This window comes from Lycium barbarum, chromosome 10 (assembly GCF_019175385.1).
Source record: "Lycium barbarum isolate Lr01 chromosome 10, ASM1917538v2, whole genome shotgun sequence".
Taxonomy (NCBI): Eukaryota; Viridiplantae; Streptophyta; class Magnoliopsida; order Solanales; family Solanaceae; genus Lycium; species Lycium barbarum.
In genome coordinates, this window is record NC_083346.1 from 122,803,927 (window position 1) to 122,829,188 (window position 25,262).

Sequence of the window (25,262 nt, forward strand, 5' to 3'; positions counted from 1 at the left end):
TGCACATTTAAAAAATCAAAATTGTACCAATTTTATCATTTTGTCTAAATGAACAACGAAGACGTGTCCTACAACGAGCTGCCTATGCTACTATTCACTGCCACGTCATCTCTTCTGCCTCTTCAATAAAATACAGATTCCCCTGTTTTTTTTCCAGTAATCTTTACCAAATTATTCTCCTGTCTGATAATTATTACAACAATGGCCAATTCATCATCATCATCATCATCTTCAATTTCCATCTCAAATATTCAACTCCAAAACATAACTCACATAACAGATTACATCTCCAATATCCAAACACACCTTAATCCACTAGACCAACACTCATATTTCCGTACACTTAACGGTTTTTACCTAACTCAAACCGACATAATTCTACGTAACAACGTTCTTGATCTTTCTGGTACATTCACTTCATCAACACCACCATTAGCTTACATACGTGCTGGACCCCGTAACAAGATTTTCTTTAATCCTAGTGATGTTAAAGCTGCTATTGTTACATGTGGTGGTTTATGTCCTGGAATGAATACTGTTATAGGGGAATTAGTTGTTGGATTATGGGAATTATATGGTGTTAGAGAGATTTTTGGTATTAAAGCTGGTTTTCGAGGTTTTTATGCGTATGATCCTGTTAAGTTGAACCCAAAAATGGTTGATGATTGGCATAAAAGAGGTGGTACTGTTCTTGAGACATCGAGAGGTGGATTTGATTTGAATAAGATTGTTAATGCTATTCAAGATCATGGGTTTAACCACGTATTGATATATTTCTTCGCTTTGAAATTGTGACTATTTTAATAATTTTTTTGATAATCGAGAAATACTCATATAGTACTCCACTCGTGGGATCACACTAGTTTGTTTGTTTGTTTGTTGTTGTTGAGAAAATCCCCGAGAAAAACAACTCATCTTAATTATTAATGTGTTAGCCGACATGTAGTTTAATTCAATATCTCTATCTTACTAGAAGACAAACAAGCGCTAATCACGGAAATAAACAATTAAATACACTTCCCTAAAGTGAGGTTAGCAAAGTGAACAAGTGAGGGAATGACAAAATGGTCACTTATTTTTTATAGTAAGCTCAAAATAGTTTCTTAAGTATCTGAACAGTTGTTGTCCTTTAAGTTTACCAAAAGTTCGCCGTTAGATGTTGATCAAACTCTGCTCGTTAAGGTTGACTGAAATAGTGAAAACATAAAATATTTAATGGATAAATGAGCACTTATTTTGAATTATTTCCTCCGTTTATTTTTACTTGTCCTCTATATTAAAAATAAATATTCATTTTTGCTTGTCCAATTTGAAAAATCAAGAGATAATTTATCATTTTATACCTGTTTTACCTTTAATATTAATTATTGGATTAGAAACTTTAATGAATTGTTAGTGATCGACAAATTTTAAAATATGTTTGATTGATTTCAATCTATGACGTAGTAATAATATGAGTACAACAACAACAACAAGCCCAGTATAATCTCACCATGTGGATCTGGGGAGGGTAGAGTGTACGCAGACCTAACCCCCACCTTGAAAGGTAGGGCTGCTGTTTCCGAAAGACCCTCGGCTCAAGAGAGGAAAACAAGACAAAAGGTCAGATACGGTCAAGCATATCGAAAACAATATGAAAATAAGGAATAACAGAAGTGAGAAAGTCATGGTAGAACAGTCCGGAAAGAAAGGAGCATTAACTACTATAGATAAATAAGATAACCAAAGTACAACAGCCCAACAAATATAAGCAGAAATCAAATGACAATAGACAAATGAGCAAAACTACAACTACTATGGTGAAAGGATAAGCCACCTGGCTTTCTATCCTAATATGAGTTCTCCACAACCTCCTATCTAAGGTCATGACCTCGGTAAGCTGAAACTGTGTCATATCCTGTCTAATCACCTCTCCCCAATACTTCTTTGGCCTCCCTTTGCCTCTCCTGAAACTGTCCATAGCCAACCTCTCACACCTCCGTACAGGAGCATCTGTGTCTCTCCTCTTCATATGCCCAAACCGTCTCAGCCTCGCTTCCCGCATCTTGTCCTCCACCGATGCCACTCCCACCTTGTCTCGGATATCTTCATTCCTAATTCTATCCCTCATAGTGTGCCCACACATCCACCGCAGCATTCGCATTTCTGCGACTTTCATCTTCTGAACGTGAAATTTCTTGACTGGCTAACACTCCGCCCTGTACAATAAAGTCGGTCTAACCACCACTTTGTAGAACTTGCCTTTAAGTTTTGGTGACACTTTCTTATCACATAGCACTCCGGAGGCGAGCCTCCATTTCATCCACCCTGCACCAATACGATGTGAAACATCGTCATCGATATCCCCATCTCCCTATATAATAGACCCAAGATATTTGAAACTTTCTTTCTTTTGAATGGCCTGGGTACCAAGCCTCACTTCTTCGTCAGCCTCACGCGGTAGGCCACTGAACCTGCACTCCAAATATTCTGTCTTGGTCCTACTCAATTTAAATCCTTTAGACTCTAACGTCTGTCTCCAGCCCTTCAGCTTATCGTTAACTTCGTTGCGAGTCTCGTCAATTAGCACTATGTCATCCGCGAACAACATACACCAAGGCACCTCACCTTGTATTTGTCGCGTCAATTCAACCATCACCAAGGTGAATAGAAACGGGCTAAGAGCTGATCTCTGATGCAACCCCATCATAACAGAGAAGTGCTCCGAGTCTCCTCCTACCGTCCTTACCCTAGTCTTAGCTCCATTATACATGTCCTTTATCACTCTAATGTACACCACATGTACACTTTTAGCCTCCAAGCATCTCCATAGGACCTCTCTTGGCACTTTGTCGTAGGCCTTTTCTAGGTCAATGAATATTATATGGAAGTCCCTCTTCCGCTCCCTATACTGCTCCACCAATATCATTACAATAGGCTTCTGTAGTCGAGCGCCCCGGCATGAATCCAAATTGGTTTTCTGAAATAGACACACCTCTCCTCACCCTCATTTCCACCACTCTTTCCCACACTTTCATAGTGTGACTTAGCAACTTGATACCTCTATAGTTGTTGCAGCTTTGAATGTCTCCCTTGTTCTTGTACACGGGAATCATTGTACTCCAACTCCATTCTTCCGGCATCTTCGCTGTCTTGAAAATGACATTAAACAACTCAGTCAGTCACTCCAAGCCTACCCTGCCTGCATTCTTCCAAAATTCCCCAGGAATCAATCTCGTCAGGTTCGGCCGCTTTTCCCCTGCGCATCCTACAGACAGCTCCCTTAACCTCCTCAATCTTTATACTCCTATAATATCCAAAGTCGCGACGCCTATCCGAGTGCTCCAAGTCTTCAACACAATGTCTCTGTCCCATCCTTCGTTCAAGAGTTCGTGAAAGTATGACTACCATCTCTGTCTAATGCGGATTTCCTGTACCAACACTTGACCATCCTCGTCCTTGATGCACTTCACTTGATCCAAGTTGTGTGCCTTCCTCTCTCTCGCCTTGGCGAGCTTAAATAGCTTCTTATCCCCACCTCTGCCCTCTAATTCTGCATAAAGGCGTTCAAAGGCTGCCGTTTTAGCCGCCAAAACTGCCAACTAAGCATCCTTTCTCGCCATCTTATACTTTTCCCTGATCGTCCACTTCTCTTCATCATCCTTGCTATCTACCAACTTCACATATGCCTGCTTCTTTGCTTCTACTTTCTCTTGGACTTTTCTATTCCACCACCAATCCCCTCAGTGCCCACCACGGCGGCCTCGTGAGACCCCGTAGTAATAATATGAGTGATCGAGTAAAATTGTCGTTTTATTTGTGACTCTTTAAGATTGTGCCAAGTTGAAATATGAAACCATGACATGAAATCGCATGTTCAAACGTATAATGAGCAAAAATGAACTGAGGGTGTATATTAAGTGGACACCTATTTTCAACCGGACGGAGTGACCAAATATTAATTGTTATTCCTTGAACGTAAAGTTCAACCATGAACACGTGGCCTTAACCATGAACACGTGGCCTGCTAAGAGCTAAACTAAAAGCACAGCTCTTCTACTATCTCTACCCTTTCCCCGCCACGTCATCTCCCCACCCCACCACTCTCACTGCTCATTTGATACGAGGGATACGGGATAAATAATTTTGAAATTAATTTTGAGGTGTTTATCTCACGTTTGATTTGACTAAAATCACGATAGAATTAGTTATTTTGAGATACATTATTTTATTCTGTAAAAGGTGGAATAACTAATTCCGGATAACTAATCCTAGGATAACTTATTTAAAATTTCTCCCATTTTTCAAATTATCTTTACTTAATTTCTCCTCTCTCATAATAATAATGATCAATTCATCATCTTCCATTTCCATTCGACGGTTTTTGCTTTTTACCTGACCCAAACTGATATCGTACTCCATTACAATATTCTCGATCTTTCCAGACCTTAATAAAAACAAACAAGCCTTATCAAGAAAATGAACCATTTAAAGCATTCCACTAATGTGATAGTAGTATAATAAAGTAAAAAGAAAACACTACTCCGTATTAATTATCCTTCCCTGAACGTGAGTTCAAAGAGAAAATGACTAAAAAAGATTCCCAGCATTTGATAGTAGGTTCAAAATAGTCCCCTTAAGTATGTACTTAATAATTTTAGTCCTTTAAGTATCAAAAGTTAACACTCTCAATTTCTGTCAAATATTAGTGAACTCTATCTATTTATTAGATTCAACGAAAATTATGAGAAAAAAGGATATTAGCGGGGATATTTTGCTATTCTTATTATTTTTAATTAAAATGTGATGTAGCTTTTTAAGGTGTAATTTCTATTAGTTTTGAAATGATTTTAGTATCTAGTGCAATATTTTATGTTGCATATTTTATATTTTAATGGACTTTCTTGATATACAACAACAACAACAACCCAGTGAAATCCCACATCGTAGGGTCTGGGGAGGGTAGAGTGTACGCAGACCTGACTCCTACCAAGGTAGGACGGTTGTTTCCGAAAGACCTCCGGCTCAATAAAAGCATAAAAAGAAGTTAGATAAGGTTAAGAGATTCGGATAAGAGATTTAAAGCGATATGGAAATGAAATAATGCAAGCGACACAGATAATACAGGATAATCAGAGCACAGAAAATAACCGATAATAGCAGAAATCGAAGCAGATGACACAGGATAACCAAAGCACAGGAAATAACAGATAATAACAGATAATAGCAGAAATCGGAGCACAAGAAATTATATTGCAATAATGCGACTACTAATAAGAACGGATAACGAGACTATCTACTAGCCTTCTACCCTAATTTGGGTCCTCCAAACCCTCCTATCTAAGGTCATGTCCTCGGTAAGCTGTAATTGCGCCATGTCGTGTCTAATTACCTCTCCCCAATACTTCTTCGGCCTACCCCTACCTCGTCTGAAACCATCCATGGCCAACCTCTCACACCTCCGCACTGGGGCATCTGTATCTCTCTCTTCACATGCCCAAACCATCTCAATCTCGCTTCTCGCATCTTGTCTTCCACCGAGGCCACCCCCACCTTATCCCGAATATCCTCATTCCTAATCCTGTCACTCCTGGTGTGGCCACACATCCATCTCAACATTCTCATCTCGACAACTTTCATCTTTTGAACGTGAGAGATCTTAACTGGCCACACTCCGCCCCATACAGCATAGTCGGTCTAACCACCATTTTGTAGAACTTGCCCTTAAGTTTTGGTGGCACCTTTTTGTCACATAGCACTCCGGAAGCAAGCCTCCATTTCATTCACCCTGCCCCAATACGATGTGTGACATCATCGTCAATCTCCCCGCTGCCTTGCACAATAGACCCAAGGTACTTGAAACTACTTTTCTTCTGGATGGCCTGGGTACCAAGCCTTACTTCTAAGTCAGCCTCCTGAGTTGCTTCACTGAACTTACACTCCAAGTACTCTGTCTTGGTCCTACTCAGCGTAAACCCTTTAGACTCCAGAGTATGTCTCCAACACTCCAGCTTAGCGTTAACTCCGCTACGAGTCTCGTCAATCAGGACTATGTCGTCCGCGAAAGCATACACCATGGCACCTCACCTTGAATTTGCCGTGTCAATCCATCCATCACCAAGGCAAATAAAAACGGACTAAGAGCTGATCCTTGATGCAACCCCATCACAACTGGAAAGTGCTCTGAGTCTCCCCCTACTGTCCTCACCCTGGTTTTGGCTCCCTCATACATGTCCTTGATCACCCTAATGTACGCCACATGTACACTTTTAGCCTCCAAGCATTTTTATAGGATCTGTCTTGGAACTTTGTCATAAGCCTTTTCTAGGTCGATGAATACCATGTGTAAGTCCCTTTTCCTCTTCCTATACTGCTCCACCAACCTTCTCATAAGATGGATGGCTTCTGTAGTTGAACGTCCCGGCATGAATCCGAACTGGTTTTCTGAAAGACACACCTCTCCTCACCCTCATCTCCACCACCCTTTCCCATACTTTCATAGTATGACTTAGCAGCTTCATACCTCTATAATTGTTGCAACTCTGGATATCTCCCTTATTCTTGTATAGAGGATCATTACACTACTTTCTTGATATATATTCTTTAAATCTTTTTCCCACTATTTTCATCAAATCCAAGAATCTAAATTGTTAGGTACTGCACGTTTAAAAAATCAAAATCGTACCAATTTTATCATTTTGTCTAAATTCAACAATGAAGACGTGTCCTACAACGAGCTGCCTATGCTACTATTCACTGCCACGTCATCTCTTCTGCCTCTTCAATAAAATACAGATTCCCCTGTTTTTTTTCCACTAATCTTTACCAAATTATTCTCCTCTCTGATAATTATTACAACAATGGCCAATTCATCATCTTCAATTTCCATCTCAAATATTCAACTCCAAAACATAACTCACATAACAGATTACATCTCCAATATCCAAACACACCTTAATCCACTAGACCAACACTCATATTTCCGTTGTTGGATTATGGGAATTATATGGTGTTAGAGAGATTTTTGGTATTAAAGCTGGTTATCGAGGTTTTTATACGTATGATCCTGTTAAGTTGAACCCGAAAATGGTTGATGATTGGCATAAAAGAGGTGGTACTGTTCTTGAGACGTCTAGGGGTGGATTTGATTTGAATAAGATTGTTAATGCTATTCAAGATCATGGGTTTAACCAGGTATTGATATATTTCTTTGCTTTGAAATTGTGGCTATTTTAGTAATTTTTTTGATAATCGAGAAATCCTCAGACCCACTTGTGGGATCACACTGAGTTTGTTGTTGTTGTTGTTGTTGAGAAATCCCCGAGGCCAAATTTGAAACTTAAACTCATCATTCTACGTTTCTCCACTTAAATAAGAAGAAAATTACACGTTTTGCCCTTCAAAATAGCTGGTCTTTAATTTTTGGTCTTTAGCAATGAACTTATCCGAACAACCAACATAAGTTGCTTAGGATATTTTTAAAAATATACAGCTTTTGAGAATATTTATGTCACGTAGCCCAATATAATACAACATTATTCTCCCTTCGTCTCAATTTATGTGGCACCATTTGACTTGGTACGGAGTTTAAGAAAGAAATGAATATTTTTGAAATGTGTGTCCAAAACAAGTCTTATATAAATGTATGGCGGTAAATCATCTTATAAATAAATATAGAAAGATGACATTCTTTTTTGGGACAGACCAAAAAGGAATGGTGCCACATAAATTGGGACAAAGGGAGTATATCATTGTACCCGGGAAAAACGCTATACGTAATGTTTCAACCTTGAATAAAGTTTATAATAGTGTACAAACATGTTTATACACACAGTATGGGCTACGTGGCTTAAATATTATCACACGGTACAATATTCTCGATCTCTCTAGAAGATTCCCTTCATCAACATCACCATTAGCTTATTTCCGAGCTGGTCCCCGCAATAAGATTTTCTTTAATCCTAGTGATGTTAAAGCTGCTATTGTTACATGTGGTGGTTGTCCTGGAATGAATACTGTTATTAGGGAATTAGTTGTTGGGTTATGGGAATTGTATGGTGTCAGAGAGATTTTTGGTATTAAAGCGGGTTATGAAAGTGGTTGATGATTGGCATAAAAGAGGTGGTATTGTGCTTGAGACATCGAGAGGTGGATTTGATTTGAATAAGATCGTTAATGCTTTTCGAGATCATGGATTTAACTAGGTATTGATATATTTCTTTGCTATGAAATTGTGGTTATTTTGCTTTATTTTTCTTCTTATAATCGAGAAATCCCCGTGGTGGATAATTGGCGCCAAATTTGAAACTTATCCCCGCAACCAGCATAAGTTGCTTGGGATATTTTCAAAAATATACAACTTTTGAAAATATTTACGCCGGGTAGCCAAATATATAATATTATACAACATTATATATCATTATACCTGGGAAAAATATCATACGTAATTTATCAACCTTGTATAAAGATTATCATAGTGTATAAAAGGTATTTATACACAAATATGGGCTAAATCGGGTCATTTACACAAAGTATGGGCTACGTGGCTTAAATATTATCATGTGGTATAACATTCTCGATCTTTCTGGAACAATCCCTTCATCAACACCACCATTAGCTTACCTATGAGCTGGTCCCCGTAATAAAATTTTCTTTAATCCTAGTAATGTTAAAGCTGCTATGTTACTTGTGGTGGTTTATGTCCTGGAATGTGTATACGGTAAAAATCGGAGGAGTGCTTGAACCGAGGAAAGGGAAGAACATTGTTTGGTCCGACTTTCCCATAGCCGAGTTGATCATGGCCGTTCCTCCGTTAGATCGTTGCCGTTAGTCCTTTTGATCGTGGCCGTTAGTCCGGGAGATCCGTTACGCGATTGCCACGCGTCGATAACGTCCTGCCATGTTCAACTGCCAACCGTACCAGTGTCAGACCGTACGGCCAACCTAACCCAACCTAATCCATTTCAGAGTTTTTTCTTTATTTTTTAGTTTCTCATGTTGTATGAAGCCCATGGAGCAATACTATAAATAGGGCTCATTGCTCTACTTTTGAGGGGTTGGCTTCCTCACATCAAGAACATTTTGTACTAGAAAATATATACAAATCTCTCTCAATATCGTATTTTGATCCGAATTCGTTGTGTTCATCTATTAAACTTGTTCAATCAAGCGATACTCATGTATTAGTAGACACATAAATCTATAGCGAATCTCTGATCACTATTGCTCTCTTCATATCATATCCATACATATCTTTTTTTCGCCAAATAGATTGAGGCTTAACCACATATCCTATACCTACTCACAAATTTAATTGATTATCCAAATTTGGGGTAAACAGTTTGGCGCCCACCGTAGGGCTAGGATAATAGTGGTCTTTTATCTTGATCTCTACCTTACCATCAAAATCAAAAACATCTTCTGTTCGTCTATGAAAAAACGGACCAAATGGCTAATAGTGGGCAATCTGGTCACGTCAACAACAATGAGATCGTGGCCGAAAATGAAGGCAGCGGTCCACGAGGATTACCAAACCCCGTTAATTCGAGGGAGGGCCTCAACCATCAAAACACCGTGGATCAGGAGAATGCTGCCCAGCCGGCCACTGACCCTTTAAATACTCACATTTCAGTTACTTTGTCTCGGACACAGGGCCGGAAAGAACCGGATACCCCGAATGATAATATTGACTTACGTTTAATTTTTGAAATGTTGCAGGAACAGAGAGTGGCGATTACCGAACAGGGGATCGCAATAGCCCAGTTGCAAAACGGAAGAGATAAAACGACCTCGGAGGAGGCGAAGGGTGTTGCTGAACCCAGAAGAGATGAGGCACGGATGGTTGAGAGCGATGGGTACGGAGCTGGTTCCTCCACCGAGGTTCTAAAAATGCTCGAAACCTTGGCAAAACGGGTAGACTCGACCGAAAAGAGGGTGGAAACATACAACTCTCGGGTAAACCAAATCCCGGGGGCTCCGCCTCTACTGAAGGGGCCGGATTCGAAGAGGTACATCCAAAGGCCTTTTCCCCCAAGTGCAGCTCCGAAGTCAATCCCGAAGAGGTTTAAAATGCCGGATATCCAGAAATATGATGGCACAACGGACCCACACGAACACGTGACCTCATACACCTGCGCAATAAAAGGCAATGATATGAAGGAAGATGAAATTGAATCAGTGTTGCTGAAAAAGTTTGGGGAAACTCTGTCGAAAGGAGCATTGACGTGGTACGACCATCTGCCCGAGCATTCAATCACTTCTTTCGAAATGCTCGTCGATGCCTTCATAGAAGCTCACGCCGGTGCCAAAAAGGTGCAGGCCCGTAAGGCAGATATTTTCCGTATAGCCAAAAGAGACGATGAGTTGCTGCGTGAATTTGTCAACCGGTTCCAAAGGGACCGAATGGAACTCCCTTCGGTTTCCGAGGAATGGGCCGCACAAGCTTTCACAAAGGGGCTCAACTCTCGGAGCTCGACGGCCTCGTTCAAATTAAAGGAAAACTTGCTAGAATACGAGGCTGTGACATGGGCAGATGTCCATAACCGGTACGAGTCGAAGATTCGGGTGGAGGATGACCAACTCGAGCTTCCCCCGGGGCCAATAAATACGAACAAAAGTTTTGAGAGACCAAAGAAAAATTACGAACCGGAAGCCAGATCGTCGAGAGAAAGGTATCAGCCATATTCTCATTCGGAGAAACCAAGCTTCAGGTCGGAGAAATCCAGGGTTGGCCCGAGCCATTTCTCCGGTCGGAGTGATAAACGGGTCGAGCGCCCGTCGAACAGTCGAGGTCTCTCATTCAGGAGCGATGCCGGAAGCTCTGCCGGCAATAAAGACTTGCCGAAGATATCGGAGTACAACTTCAACGTCAACACCTCGGGTCTCGTCTCGGCTATTAGCCGTATCCTGGATGTAAGATGGCCGAGGCCTCTAAGGTCAGATTCGGGCCAACGGGACTCGAGCATGGTGTGTGAATACCATGGGACCCATGGACACAGAACCGAGGATTGTCGCCAGCTAAGAGAGGAGGTAGCCCGGTTACTGAAGAATAGCCACCTCCGAGAATTGCTGAGTGAACGAGCCAAAGGTCACTACAAGGAAAGGGAGACTCGTAAAAGGGCCAAGCCAGTAGAACCCCAGCATATAATCAACATGATAGTCAGGGGTACCGATGCCCCACGAGGGCCGGTGATGAAACGGGCCAAGGTTTCTGTTGTTCGCGAGAAGCACAGCCGGGGTGATTTACCCGAGGGTTCTATCTCTTTCAGCAACGAAGATGCATAAGGCATCATTCAACCGCATAATGATGCATTGGTAATTTCTATACTTGTCTTTAAAACTCTGGTTAAACGTATTTTGATTGACCGAGGTAGCTCGGCCAACATCATCCGGTGGAGAGTGGTCGAACAGTTAAGGCTACTCGATCAGATCGTACCGGTAGCCCGGGTCCTCAGCGGGTTCAACATGGCGAGCGAAACCACAAAGGGGGAGATATCATTGCCGGTGAACATCGATGGCACTATCCAGCAAACGGTGCTCTATGTAATCGAAGGGGACATGAAGTATAACGCATTACTGGATAGACCCTGGATACATAGCATGAGGGCCGTGCCGTCGACATTGCATCAGTTGCTAAAATTCCCGACACCGGAGGGGATAAAAACCATCCGAGGTGAACAACCCGCTGCAAGGGAGATGTTCGCGGTCGAGAAACCGACACCTCAGCCCAAAAAATCGGATCAAAAGGAAAAAGACTCAACCGGGGGAACGGACACCAAATAGCAATCACAACACACAAGGTTGGACCCGGGGTACGAAAAGAATGATTTCGGTGTACCCAGATCATTCGTCATGCCGGATGACTCGGATGCAACCAAGTCAACAGTAGAGGAGCTGGAGCAGATCATCTTGTTCGAATATCTACCAGACAGGGCACGGGGTTAACCTCGGAGCTCAGGAACAAGTTAATTGAATTTCTTCGAGCTAATGCCGTTTGCTTCGCATGGTCCCACATAGATATGACAGGTATACCACCGGAAGTAACAACTCACAAGCTCAGTTTGGACGGGAGGTTTCCCCCGGTAAAGCAGAAAAGAAGGCCCATGGCAGAAGCAAAACACGCCTTCGTAAAAGACGAGGTAACAAAGCTTTTGAACATAGGCTCTATCCGGGAGGTCAAGTACCCGGACTGGCTAGCTAACGTAGTAGTGGTGCCGAAGAAAGGTAATAAATTTCGAATATGTGTTGATTACAAGAATCTAAACAAAGCATGCCCGAAGGATTCATTTCCGTTGCCTCACATCGATAGAATGATCGATGCGACGGCCGGGCATGAGATGTTAAGTTTTCTCGATGCCTACTCCGGGTATAACCAAATTCGGATGCACCAAAACGTCCTTTATTATCCGATATGGGACTTACTGTTATAACGTCATGCCTTTTGGACTAAAAAATGCCGGTGCAACGTACCAACGCCTAGTTAATGGAATGTTCGAAGAACAAATAGGGAAAACAATAGAAGTTTATATTGACGACATGGTTGTTAAGTCCCTGGAAACAGAGTACCATTTAAAGCAGTTGCAGGAAAACCTTCGATGTACTCCGCAAGTATAACATGAAGCTCAACCCGGAAAAATGTGCCTTTGGCATCCAGTCCGGTAAATATTTGGGTTTCATGGTGTCAAATCGGGGTATTGAAATCAACCCGGACAAAATCAAGGCCATCGAGGATATCGAGGTAGTGAATAGCGTCAAAGAAGTGCAGAGGCTCACCGGAAGGATAGCGGCGCTAAGTCGTTTCATATCGAGGTCCTTGGACAAGAGCCACCGCTTCTTCTCCTTACTGAGAAAGAAGAACGACTTCGTTTGGACACCGGAGTGTCAAAGAGCCTTACAAGAATTAAAAAGATACTTGTCTAGCCCACCGCTGTTGCACACACCGAAAGCGGACGAGCAACTTTTTCTCTACCTTGCTGTCTCCGAGGTAGCGGTAAGTGCCGATTTGGTCCGAGAAGAATCAGGTACACAATTTCCTATCTACTATGTACGTAGGACCTTGGGGGATGCGGAGACCCGTTATCCCCTCTTGAAAAAATTGGCACTGGCATTGGTTAGTGTTTCTAGAAAGCTCAAACCTTATTTTCAATGTCATCCGATATGTGTAGTGACTACTTACTCCCTAAAAAACATCATGCATAAACCGGAATTGTCGGGTAGACTAACCAAATGGGCCGTAGAAATTAGCGGATACGATATCGAATACAAAACTCGAACGGCCATCAAGTCCCAGATCTTGGCCGATTTTGTGGTGGATTTTGCCCCGGCTATGGTCCCCGAGGTTGAGAAAGAACTTCTGCTAACCTCGGGGAAAGCCTCGGGTATTTGGTCGCTACATACGGACGGATCCTCGAACCTCAAAGGTTCCGGGCTAGGAATCATCCTTAGAACCCCGTCCGGGGATGCCGTTCGGCAATCCATTAGAACTGTTAAATTGACTAACAATGAAGCCGAGTATGAGGCTATGATTGCAGGTTTGGAATTGGCCCGGAGTATGGGGGCCGAAATAATCGAGGCAAAGTGCGATTCGCTCTTGGTCGTAAACCAAGTGAACGGCGTCTTCGAGGTTAAGGACGAACGGATGAAGAGGTATCTGGAAAAAATTCAAGTGATACTACACCGGTTTAAAGAATGGACCATGCAGCATATATCGAGGGAGCAGAACAGCGAAGCCGATACATTGGCGAATTTGGGATCCTCGGTCGAAGGAGAAGAAATCAACCCCGGGACTACGGTGCACTTGTTGAACACGGCGATAAAAAACGGGCATATCGAAATAAACACAATGGGTTTAACTTGGGATTGGCGCAACAAGTACATCGACTACTTGCCTGATGGAAAGCTCCCGAATGACCCAAAAGAATCACGGTCATTAAGGACCAAAGCTGCGCGTTTCTGCTTGGTAAAAGGCCAATTGTATCGACGGTCTTTCTGCGGACCCCTGGCTAAGTGTTTGGGTCCCGGAGAGACGGAGTATGTGATGAGAGAGGTGCACGAAGGAACCTGCGGCAACCACTCCGGTGCTGAATGTCTGGTCTGAAAGATCATCAGGGCCGGTTATTACTGGAACCGGATGGAGGAAGATTCGAAAAATTTTGTCCGAAAATGTGACGGGTGTCAGAGACATGCTCCGATGATTCACCAGCCCGGGGACTTCTACATTCAGTGGTTTCACCTTGGCCTTTCATGAAGTGGGGAATGGACATTGTCGGTCCATTACCATGGGCACCAGGTAAAGCCCGTTTTATTCTGTTTGTGACTGATTATTTCTCTAAGTGGGTTGAAGTGCAGGCCTTTGAAAAAAATCAGAGAGAAGGAAGTCATTGACTTCATATGGGACCACATCATCTGTTGCTTCGGCATCCCTGCTGAGATAACTTGTGATCACGGATCCCAGTTCGTGGGTGGCAAAGTCGACGATTTCCTCGAGGGGTTAAAGATCAAGAAAATTGTATCAACTCCATATCACCCGTGTGCGAATGGACAGGCGGAATCCACGAACAAGACAATAATTCAAAACTTGAGGAAAAGACTTGAAGCATCAAAGCATCACTGGAGGGAAATATTACCGGAGGTGTTGTGGGCTTACAGAACCACATCGAAATCAAGCACGGGAGAAACTCCTTTCTCGATGGTCTACGGGGCTAAAGCCCTTATCCTCGTAGAAGTTGGTGAACCCACTCTCCGGTTCAGCTATACCACCGAGGAGTCAAACGAGGAGGCCATGGCCGTAAAACTCGACCTCACGGATGAACTTCGCGAAAACGCGTTAGTCTGTATTGCAGCCCAGAAACAGAGAATGGAAAGGTACTACAATCGGAGAGCCAATTTTCGGCATTTCCAAGTTGGGGACTTGGTGCTTCGAAAAGTTACCTTGAACACCAAGAATCCCAACAAAGGAAAACTGGGTCCGAACTGGGAAGGTCCGTATAAGATAACCGGGATAACGGGCAAAGGATCGTACCAGTTGGAGTCCATGGACGGGCAACGGTTGCGCAATAACTAGAATGTGGCTCATCTGAAAAGATACTACTGCTAAGGTATGGACTCCCCGTGTTTTTTAAAGCACTCACCCGATCTTGCAGCTCGGATAAGCGCTAGGGGACTATCATACCCACTTCGAAGTTTACCCCGGTTAGCTGAAACCGGAGGCCGCCCTCAACAAAACAAAACCGGACCTTTAATATTAGGTTTCGATGAAAGGACCAAACGTTCAGAATGAATCGTGTCCGCGCAATATTTGCTACGGAAAACCAAGAGCCGGACCTTATGCATTAGGTTTCGATGTAAGGACCAAACGATCAGAATGAATCGTGTCCATTTAGTATTTGCTACGGCAAAGGCAGAAGGAAAAAAATCATTCTCATGTATACAAATACTTGCAATGCAAAAATTATCGAAAGTTTGGATAAGGATATCTCGGATGTCTTCCTGTTAAAACACTTTACCCCGATGATAACAGCCGTATTTCGGCACTACTTCATTCATACACCCTATACCGGGCACTACGGTCGAAATTCGACAAAGGCAACAAGGTCATAGCGAACCGAGCCAAAATCGTTAACCCCACAAACGGGGACTTTTACATCAAAATTTAGCTAAGGCTAAGACTCAGGTGTCCGAAATATACCGGCCCTAAAAAATAGCCGAAAAATGCCCTAAAAACGCCCGTCGTGATTCGGAGACGTCCGAATTCACAAAGCGTAAGATGAGTCCCATGGGCAAAAATTCCATAAAATTCCCGGACGACATGTACCGGATGAAGAGAAAAGCTGATATGTAGGCACAGTCAGAAATAAAGACTCCTTAAAACGAACCGACAATTCGGGCGGAAGTCATAACAAACATTCATTCGAAGAAAAGAATCAAGGAAAATACATGTTCTATTTATACAAAGGATTTTACATCGGAGACCCCTACAAAGGCAAAAAATAAAAGGCTAAGTACAGGCCCTAATCTATCCGGATTGGCTGGAGCCGGAGTGTTCGGACACTGTCCGCTCAGAGTCGTCGGAGTCAGCCCCGAGGGCACCCTTAGCCTCTTCCTCGATTCTTTTAGCCTCGAGAATAAGGGTCGGAAGATCCGTAAAGCCATGCTCGGCTTGCTCAAGGGTGATCCTCCGAGACTTCCATTTTTCGTACTCAGTAGCAATAGTAGCATGAGCCTCGGCGGCCTCCACGCTCTTCAGAGCTTCTTCCAAATCGGCCTCGGCCTGGGCTAACTTTGCCGCCAGAACATCCCGAGCCTCTCCGAGGACATTTTGCATTTTCGAGCTCGGTTTTTAGAGCAGCACATATCTGGGCCCTCTTCTCCGCTTTCTCCTCAAACACCCTCATACGCTCTTCATACCGGGCACTCTCAGACTCGAGCAGCCGATGCCTCTCGGCCATGCTGGTAGCTTCGTACTTGACAGAGTCCAGCTCCTCCCGGAGTTGAGAGATGGTGGTTTCGAGCTCACCAAGCTTTGAGGAAAAACGGGTGTTATCTCGGCTAAGGCCGATCTTGTCCACTTCGAGACTCCGGTTATATTCGACCATCTCAGCCAGCTCACCCTTCAATCGACGGTTTTTAGCCTTTGTTGCGTCAAGCTCAGGTCGGAGGTTAGAAAGCGTAGTTGCTTGGTTCAACTCATCCTCCTTCAACCGGAGAAGGTGCAAAAATTTCTCTGTTCTCGGCTTTGAGCATCCAGCTGGACCTTGAGATCGTCCACCTCTTGCTGGGCACGGACGAAAGCTTCATTGATGAGCACCACACTCTGCAAATGGAGCAAGTTAAAAACTTGAACAAACGAGACAAATTCTCAGTGAAATTATGCAAAGATGGCTGATAAACTCACCCTGTTGCCCGCGTGCATACCCTCGTTAATGAGGCATTGCCAAGAGACCCCGTTCATCTTTCGCTTGTCCGAGTCCGAGACAAGGGGCCTCAGATAGCTTGCCAGACCCACCGGGCGAGAAAGAAAGCTGCAATCCTCGGGGACGGTGATCGTAGCCGATCTTTTCCTTCTCGGTTCCACACTTGGGGCTAGAAAGGTATGCACCAAGTTGTCCCTGGCACCAGACTCGGTGGTCCGACTGGCCGCCCTCGTGGCCCGTGGGATCGGGAGATGTCCGAATCCAGCAGTTTCGCCGGTAGCGGGAGGAGTGTCCGAGAACATGTCATCAAACTCATCCGGTCTTGAGGCCGAAGTTGGACAACTCGGAGGGATCTCAGCAGCTTCGGCAGAGGCAGGGATCTCCGAAGTTGCGGCAGTCTCGTAGTAGGGCAGTAGATCAACATCCGTGGGGGCTTCGGTCTCGGGGACCGGCTCAGTCCTTTGACCGGCTCCGGCAGCAGGTGCCTCCTCGGATCTTCTCGTCCTTTGCAGAGGAGTTTCTTCGGAAGAAGCATCACCTGAAATATCAATGAATTCAATCGACCTTAAAGGAGCCGGGTAATGAATTACTTCCCCACCTGTGCATAATGCCGGAGCCGAAGGTCCTTCCCCGGCTGAAGGGAGAGGTGACACGGGGATATCCTTCTCCAGAATGGGAGCCACGGAAGGGGCCTCGCTGATCCTCCAAACGAGGAGCTCGGGCTCTGCTTCGTCCCTTAAAGTCCTAACGACGCTCCTCGCCCTTTTCTTCGGTTTTTGCCATTTGTCCGAGGGCCTTTTTCTCTTGGCGGTGGCAGCAAGGATGCGAGAGGCACCCGCTGAATCGAACTCGGGTGCCGACGTCGCTGATTCTGCTGCTGATTCCGGCCTTGGATCCACCGAGCCCTTAGGTAGACCTGAAAATCGAAGATGTCACAGAAGGGTAGAAGATACAATGAATATGGATATAAGGCGGGTATTACTGTGGTTCTGGGCGACCCATCAGCCACGTGTCAGGTGTCCCCACGTCCGATCGTCGTGGGCATGTTGGCTGAGGAGGGCAGTAACCCATTCGTTAAGATCCCGGACGACCGGAGGAATCCAACCCACGACTGACATAGGTAAGAAGAGTAGTGAGGAGGTGGATAAACTGAAGTTCAACAAAACACACAAGCAGTTATTAAAAGAATTCAGACTTACGATTATTATTCCACCTTTCCGGAAAAGTCATGCAGTTGTCCGGGATAATGTCCGTGGTCCGCACCCGGACATATCGCTCCAACCAGCCCTTATCTCTATCTTCGTCCATTTTCGAGAAAAATGGATTCCAGCTACGCTTTGCGAGTTTTATTACGTCACCCTGGAACAACCTCAGGGAATATAAGCGTATCAAGTGGGCCAGCGTGAGCTCCTTCCCGGCATTATTGGCCAACAGCCGGAGGCAGGACACGACCCTCCAAACAATCGGACCAATCTGTGCCAAGGTTACGTTATAGGTCCGGCACATGTCTAAGATGATCGGATCGACCGGAGGGTCGAGCTTGAGAGTGAAAGGGTAGGTATAGACGTATAAGAAACCTTCCCGATGGTCAGTGACTGATTCGCTTGGCCCGGGGGCAAAAACTTGAACTGAACGGGTGTCCCACCCGCAATCAGCCCGGACTAAGTCGAGTTTTCCCTCGGTAATGGATGAGGGATATCGTCTCACATCAAACCCTCTATCGGATATCGGAGAAGGTTTTTCGACCTCAAAATCTTTGTTGAAATTAGGTTTGGCCGGTATAATGTCCGAGGCAGTGGGCTCGAAGGTGCTTTTTGCCTTAGATGAAGAAGTTGGCTCGGTTCCTTGAGACGAAACCGAGGGAATATCATGGGAAGTGGTTTCAGTGTTAGCAGACATTTGGAGATTACGAAGAAAGACTTGGCAAAATTCGAAAGTGAAGTTAAAAGGTGGAGTAAGAGAACAGACAGAGAATTCAAAAATGGCAGAAAACGAGAGGAAGAAGCAGCAGCCTACTCAACAAAAATGGTTAAAGTGGAGAAGTTGGCAGAATCGTTCCTTTTTACATACTACAAGCAACAAATCAACGAGAGATGTGAATTGGAAGATGGTAAGTGAGGAGAAGAAATGAAGAAGAAATGAAGAGCTGAAGCTATAAGAAATGAAGGATTGAAGATGAGATTAAGGGGATCGTAAAATGGAAAAATGGAGCGTTGGAAGACGTTATATAGACATGGGGTTGAGGCGGTTACAGTTCCCGGCTAATCGGGGAGTGCCACGTGTCCCATCATTAATGAGGAATGACTTGAAGCGACGTGCGTTGCGGCGGTTGTCAGAGCGGACCTTCCGGGATGAGACACGTGGCCGATGGCAGAGGGACGTGACGCAACGGTTCCCGCCAAAATGAAAAGATAACAACGGACAAATGGAGTCACCGGTTTCTTGATTCATCCACTTCCCGTTACTCCGATAAAATTTCGGTCCGGAAAGTGTGGGGACTATCTGTATACGGTAAAAACCGAATATATGTTAGATCGGTGAGACCGGTGAAGGAAGAGATCAACACGGGTATGGAGATTTACTTTCTGGATCGGAGGAGTGCTTGAACCGAGGAAAGGGAAGAACATTGTTTGGTCCGACTTTCCCATAGCCGAGTTGATCACGGCCGTTCCTCCGTTAGATCGTGGCCGTTAGTCCGGGAGATCCGTTACGCGATTGCCACGCGTTGATAACGTCCTGCCATGTTCAACTGCCAACCGTACGGGTATCAGATCGTACGGCCAACATAACCCAACCTAATCCATTTCAGAGTTTTTTCTTTATTTTTTAGTTTCTCATGTTGTATGAAGCCCATGGGGCAATACTATAAATAGGGCTCATTGCTCTACTTTTGAGGGGTTGGCTTCCTCACATCAAGAACATTTTGTACTAGAAAATATATACAAATCTCTTTCAATATCTTATTTTGATCCGAATTCGTTGTGTTCATCTCTTAAACTTGTTCAATCAAGCGATACTCATGTATTAGTAGACACATAAATCTATAGCGAATCTCTGATCACTATTGCTCTCTTCATATCATATCCATACATATCTTTTTTCCGCCAAATAGATTGAGGCTTAACCACATATTCTATACCTACTCACAAATTTAATTGATTATCCAAATTTGGGGTAAACAGAATGAATACTGTTATATTGGGTTATGGGAATTATATGGTGTTAGAGAGATTTTTGGTATTAAAGCGGGTTATCAAGGTTTTTATATGTATGATCCTGTTAAGTTGAATCCGAAAATGGTTGATGATTGGCATAAGAGAGGTGGTACTGTGCTTCAGACATCGAGAGGTGGTTTTGATCGTAATAAGATTGTTAATGCTATTCAAGATCATGGTTTTAACGAGGTATTGATATATTTCTTTGCTACAAATTTGAAACTTAGCTCGTCATTCTACTCTTCTCCACTTAAATAAGAAGAAATTACACGTTTCGTCCTTCAAATGGGCTGGTCTTTAATTTTTGGCCTTTTAGCAATCGAACTTATTACAGCAACCATCATAAGTTGCAAGGGATATTTTAAAAAATATGCATCTTTTGAAAATATATATGTCACGTAGCCCAATATATAATATTATGCAACATTATATATTATTATACCTGGGGAAAACATTATACGTAATGTGTCAACCTTGTACAAAGTTTATAATAGTGTATAAAAAGTGTTCATACACAAATATGAGCTAAATCGGGTTTTTTACACAATGTATCGGATACGTGGCTTAAATATTATCAAAAATAGACCTAAAGTGTAATTTTCGTAAGTTACACAACATTCTCGATCTTTCTAGAACTTTCCCTTCATCAGCACCACCATTAGCTTACCTATGAGCTGGATCCGCAATAAGATTTTCTTTAATCCTGGTGATGTTAAAGCTGCTATTGTTACTTGTGCTGGTTTATGTCCTGGAATGAATGCTGTTATTAGGGAATTAATTGTTGGGTTATGGGAATTGTATGTCATAAGAGAGATTTTTGGTACTAAAGCGGGTTATCGCGGGTTCTATACGTATGATCCGGTTAGGTGGTACTATTCTTGAGACGTCGAGAGGTGGATTTGATCTTAATAAGATTGTTAATGCTATTCAAGATCATGGGTTTAACCGGTTTGATATATTTCTTTGCTATGAAATAGTGGTTATTCATTTTTATTTTTTTTTGATAATCGAGAAATCCCCGAGAAGTGGTGACGAATAACTGGGGCCAAATTTGAAACTTAGGTGATCTATTATACTTTTCCCCACTTAAATAAGAAGAAAATTGCACGTTTTGTCCTTCAAATTGGGTGGTTTTTAATTTTTGGCCTTTTAGCAATTGAACTTATCCCAGCAACTAGCAATACAACTTTTGAAAATATTTACGCCGCGTGCTCAAGATATAATATTAGACAATATTATATATCATTATACTTGGGAAAAACATTATACGTAATGTATCAACCTTGTATAGAGTTTATAATAGTGTTAAAAAAGGGTTTTTATACACAAATAAGGGCTAAGTATGATCTTCTACAAAAGCTACTCTTAAATATTATCATGCGGTACAACATTTTCGATCTTCCTAGAACTTTTCCGTCATCAACCCCACCTTTAGCTTACCTTCGAGCTGGACCCCATTTTCTTCAACGCTAGTGATGTTAAAGCTGCTATTGTTACTTGTGGTGGTTTATGTCCTGGAATGAATACTGATATTAGGGAATTAGTTGTTGCATTATGGGAATTGTATGGTGTTAGAGAGATTTTTGGTATTAAAGCGGGTTATCGAGGTTTTTGGTATTAAAGCGGGTTATCGAGGTTTTTACACGTATGATCCTGTTAAGTTGAATCCGAAAATGGTTGATGATTGGTATAAGAGAGGTGGTACTGTGCTCGAGACATCTAGGGGTGGTTTTGATCTTAATAAGATTGTTAATGCTATTGAAGATCATGGATTTAACCAGGTTTTGATTTATTCTTTGCTTTGAAATGGTGGTTGTCTTATTTTTTATTTTATAATCGAGAAATCCCCGAGAACTTGTGGCCAAATTTGAAACTTAGCTCCTTCTGAAAAATTGTACTTTTATCCTTCAAAAGGCTGGTCTTCAATTTTTATCCTTCAAAATCCAACTTAGAGCATAAGTTCTTGCATAAGTTTTTTGAGGATGCGGGCATAAGCTATTGGATATGGGATATTATTAAGCGAAAATACAAACTTATGTCCCGCGAAAAAGTTGTTTGTTACGAGGGATAAAAATTAAAGACCAGCACAAAAAAGGGACAAAAGTGCTAATGACGCCCTTTCTCTAACTTCCCCCACTCAAATAGTGGCGCACAGTTTGAAATTTAGCCTGTCCTTCTACCTTCTACACTTAAATAATGGTGCACGGTTTAGAACTTAGTACATGAGCTTGATATATTCCAAAGATCTGCACAAATATGACACTTTGCGGGTTTCTATTTAAGTTTTGTTATTGTTTAAGGAATTAGTGTAAATATGGCACCTCTGCACAGTTTGAAACTGAGCCCTTACATTTTTACCTTTCTCCACTTAAATAGTGGTGCAGGGTTCTAAATGAGTTGTTTATTTGTTTGGAACTTTCGTTGTCCTTCCACCTTTCTCCACTTAATGGTGGCACACAGTTGAAACTTCAGCTCGTTCTTCTATCTTTCTCCATTTAAATAGCAGGCTTTTGAATTTTAATATGCTCATAATTTGTTAACAACATCGATAGATAAATGTATATCATAGAAAAAAAAATGCTGTCGTAGGTATTGTTAGAAATTATTGATACAATATTATGACAACTGAAATTGGTGAGCATATCAGAGCTTGGTTTTGTTCTCTAAACAATGGTTTGGAAGTGAAATGGAATATGAACTTTCAAAATGTACATTACAAAAAAAAAGCTAGACAAAAATCCAAATCTTAAAAACAGCCCGGTGCACGGAGCGTCCTGTGTTAGCAGGGTCCGGGGAAATCCAAATCCAATTTGGATAAAAAAGCTCTGCACCAGCCGGGTCTGTACCGTGGCAGGGTACTATTCTACCACTAGACCACTGGTGCTGTTGATGTAATGTGATAAAAGGACGATTCAAATTATAGTAAACAAATTTAGTGTTTGAGTATTTGTGTTCTATAAATAGTTAATATTATCCACCAACAAATTGATTAGTAGAAGTGTCTTGTAAAATGTTACTGGAGAATATGCTGATCTGATTTGGATTATATCGCTAAAACAAGCTGGTCTATGTGGTACATGGTTATTCACTTATTCTCAGGAATAAATGGTTTGTGGTGCAAATCTTTGAGCTTCCTCCTCTATAAATGATGTATATCCATTTGAATGATCACTTGGACGCTAATTTTATCTCTATTTATTGCTAGCTAGTGATGGTGCTTATGGAATTATTTGTGTTTGTGCATTGTATTGTTGTTTTCAGCTTTACATCATAGGAGGAGACGGTTCAATGCGCGGGGCAGTGAAGATATTCGAGGAATTAAAACAACGAAAACTGTATATCTCAATGGCCGGAATCCCCAAGACAGTCGACAATGATGTTGGCATTATCGACCGATCATTTGGATTCCAAACTGCAGTGGAGATGGCACAACAAGCAATTAATGCCGCTCATGTAGAAGCAGTGAGTGCAGTAAATGGCATTGGGCTGGTGAAACTTATGGGTCGAAGTACCGGTCATATTGCACTACATGCAACTTTAAGTAGCCGTGATGTTGATTGTTGTTTGATTCCCGAGATCGACTTCTACTTGGAAGGTAATGTTGAATTATCTGACTCTCTCTCTCTCTCTCTCTCTCATGGTTGCAACTTGACAATACTGGTTAATTGCACTACATGCAGTACTGATGTTGATTGCTGTTCAATTACTGAGATCGACTTCTACTTAGAAAGTAATGTTGAATTGTATGACCATCTCATTTGCATAAATACATTATATACATATATACATACTTTTTGGGTGGTGACGATATTTGAACCTAGGATTGTTTTGCCTGCCTCAAGTATAACGTTGAATTGTGTGACAATCTCATTGACATTCATATATATATATTACTTCTCAGGTGGCGCTGAGATTTGAACCTAAGATCATTTTGCCTGTTCTGAATATAATGTTGAATTGTGTGAGAATCTTGTATACATATATATTACTTCTCGAGTGGCGCTGGGATTTAAACCTAGGGTATCCGTCCTGCTTTGGTAGCATGTTGTAGCTTGTTGAATCATGTCACCAATCTTAGCACATTTTTAAGGAGTTGATTATACTATGTCTCAATAGGTATAGCATGTTGAATCGTGTGACCAATTTTAGCACATCTTTTAAGGAGTTAGTTATACTATGTGTCAATAGGTATAGCATGTTGCTCGTGTGACCAATCTTAGCACATTTTTAAGGAATTCATTATACTATTCTCATGTTGAATTGTGTGACGAATGTTAGCACATTTTTAAGTTGTTAATTGTACTATGTCTCAATAGGTAAGGGAGGGCTCTTCGAATTCCTTGAAGATCGACTGAAGAAGAGGGGGCACGCGGTGTTGGTGGTAGCGGAGGGTGCTGGACAAGATATGATTCCGAGAACAGAATCACAGAAAACAGAGAAGGACGAGTCGGGCAACCCTGTTTTCTTGGACGTCGGAGGGTGGTTGAAGTCGGAACTCAAGAATTGGTGGAACAGGGATCACCCGAACGAGTTGTTCACAATAAAGTACATAGATCCTACATATATGATACGCGCGGTTCCTGCAAACGCAACAGATAATGCGTACTGCACTTTGTTGGCGCACTCGGCCATTCACGGAGTTATGGCAGGGTACACTGGATTTGTTTGTGGACCGGTAAGTGGAAACTATGCGTATATTCCAGTAGATGAAATTGCCCAGGCAAAGAACAAAGTTGATACTAGAGATCATAAATGGTCTTGGGTTAGATCTGTTAGCAATCAGCCTGATTTCATCAAAAGTTGAAGCTTTTTGAAAGGCTTCGGTTGTGGCTCTTAACACTTGGACAATGTCCAGTGTTTTAATGATCTATTTTGGCACTCTTTTTGTCCACCGTGAGAACGGTGGTGTCCGGTCAAGTTGGCGCGCATTTAGTCTATTTCATTGAATATATGTTGGCTTTCATGAGGCGTCGTATCAAGTATCCAGTTACTATGTATACCGCGTGTTAGGTGTCGCGGTATCCAACGTTTCACGCCTTTCGTCCCTGTTTCTTTGTATATATGTAACTTAAAAATAAACAAGGTGCATTAGTGTAATAATGTAATGATAATAGTCTCGTGATAAGTAATCAAGCAAGGAAGCCATCATTTATGAGTT

General features: G+C 42.5%; 2 protein-coding genes across 2 annotated transcripts; both read left to right on the top strand.

Moving 5' to 3' along the window:
- Positions 1-86: 86 nt before the first annotated feature.
- LOC132614787 (ATP-dependent 6-phosphofructokinase 2-like) lies at positions 87-25,262 on the top strand. Its single transcript, XM_060329316.1, has 3 exons — positions 87-762; positions 23,366-23,699; positions 24,421-25,262. The coding sequence occupies exons 1-3, from the start codon at positions 202-204 to the stop codon at positions 24,906-24,908; spliced, it is 1,383 nt and encodes a 460-aa protein (XP_060185299.1). The 5' UTR covers positions 87-201; the 3' UTR covers positions 24,909-25,262.
- On the top strand, positions 6,166-19,845 carry LOC132614786 (uncharacterized). The gene is made up of 2 exons (XM_060329315.1): positions 6,166-7,173; positions 9,697-19,845. Exons 1-2 carry the CDS (start codon positions 7,066-7,068, stop codon positions 11,260-11,262), a joined length of 1,674 nt encoding a protein of 557 aa, XP_060185298.1. The 5' UTR covers positions 6,166-7,065; the 3' UTR covers positions 11,263-19,845.

Bases quoted from the DNA above. Each gene is read 5' to 3' on its own strand.
- LOC132614786 (XM_060329315.1), top strand. From the start codon at position 7,066: ATGGTTGATGATTGGCATAAAAGAGGTGGTACTGTTCTTGAGACGTCT. The intron at 7,174-9,696 runs GTATTGATATAT...GAAATGTTGCAG, and splicing joins AAGATCATGGGTTTAACCAG to GAACAGAGAGTGGCGATTAC.
- LOC132614787 (XM_060329316.1), top strand. From the start codon at position 202: ATGGCCAATTCATCATCATCATCATCATCTTCAATTTCCATCTCAAAT. The intron at 763-23,365 runs GTATTGATATAT...TGTTGTTTTCAG, and splicing joins AAGATCATGGGTTTAACCAC to CTTTACATCATAGGAGGAGA. The intron at 23,700-24,420 runs GTAATGTTGAAT...ATGTCTCAATAG, and splicing joins GATCGACTTCTACTTGGAAG to GTAAGGGAGGGCTCTTCGAA.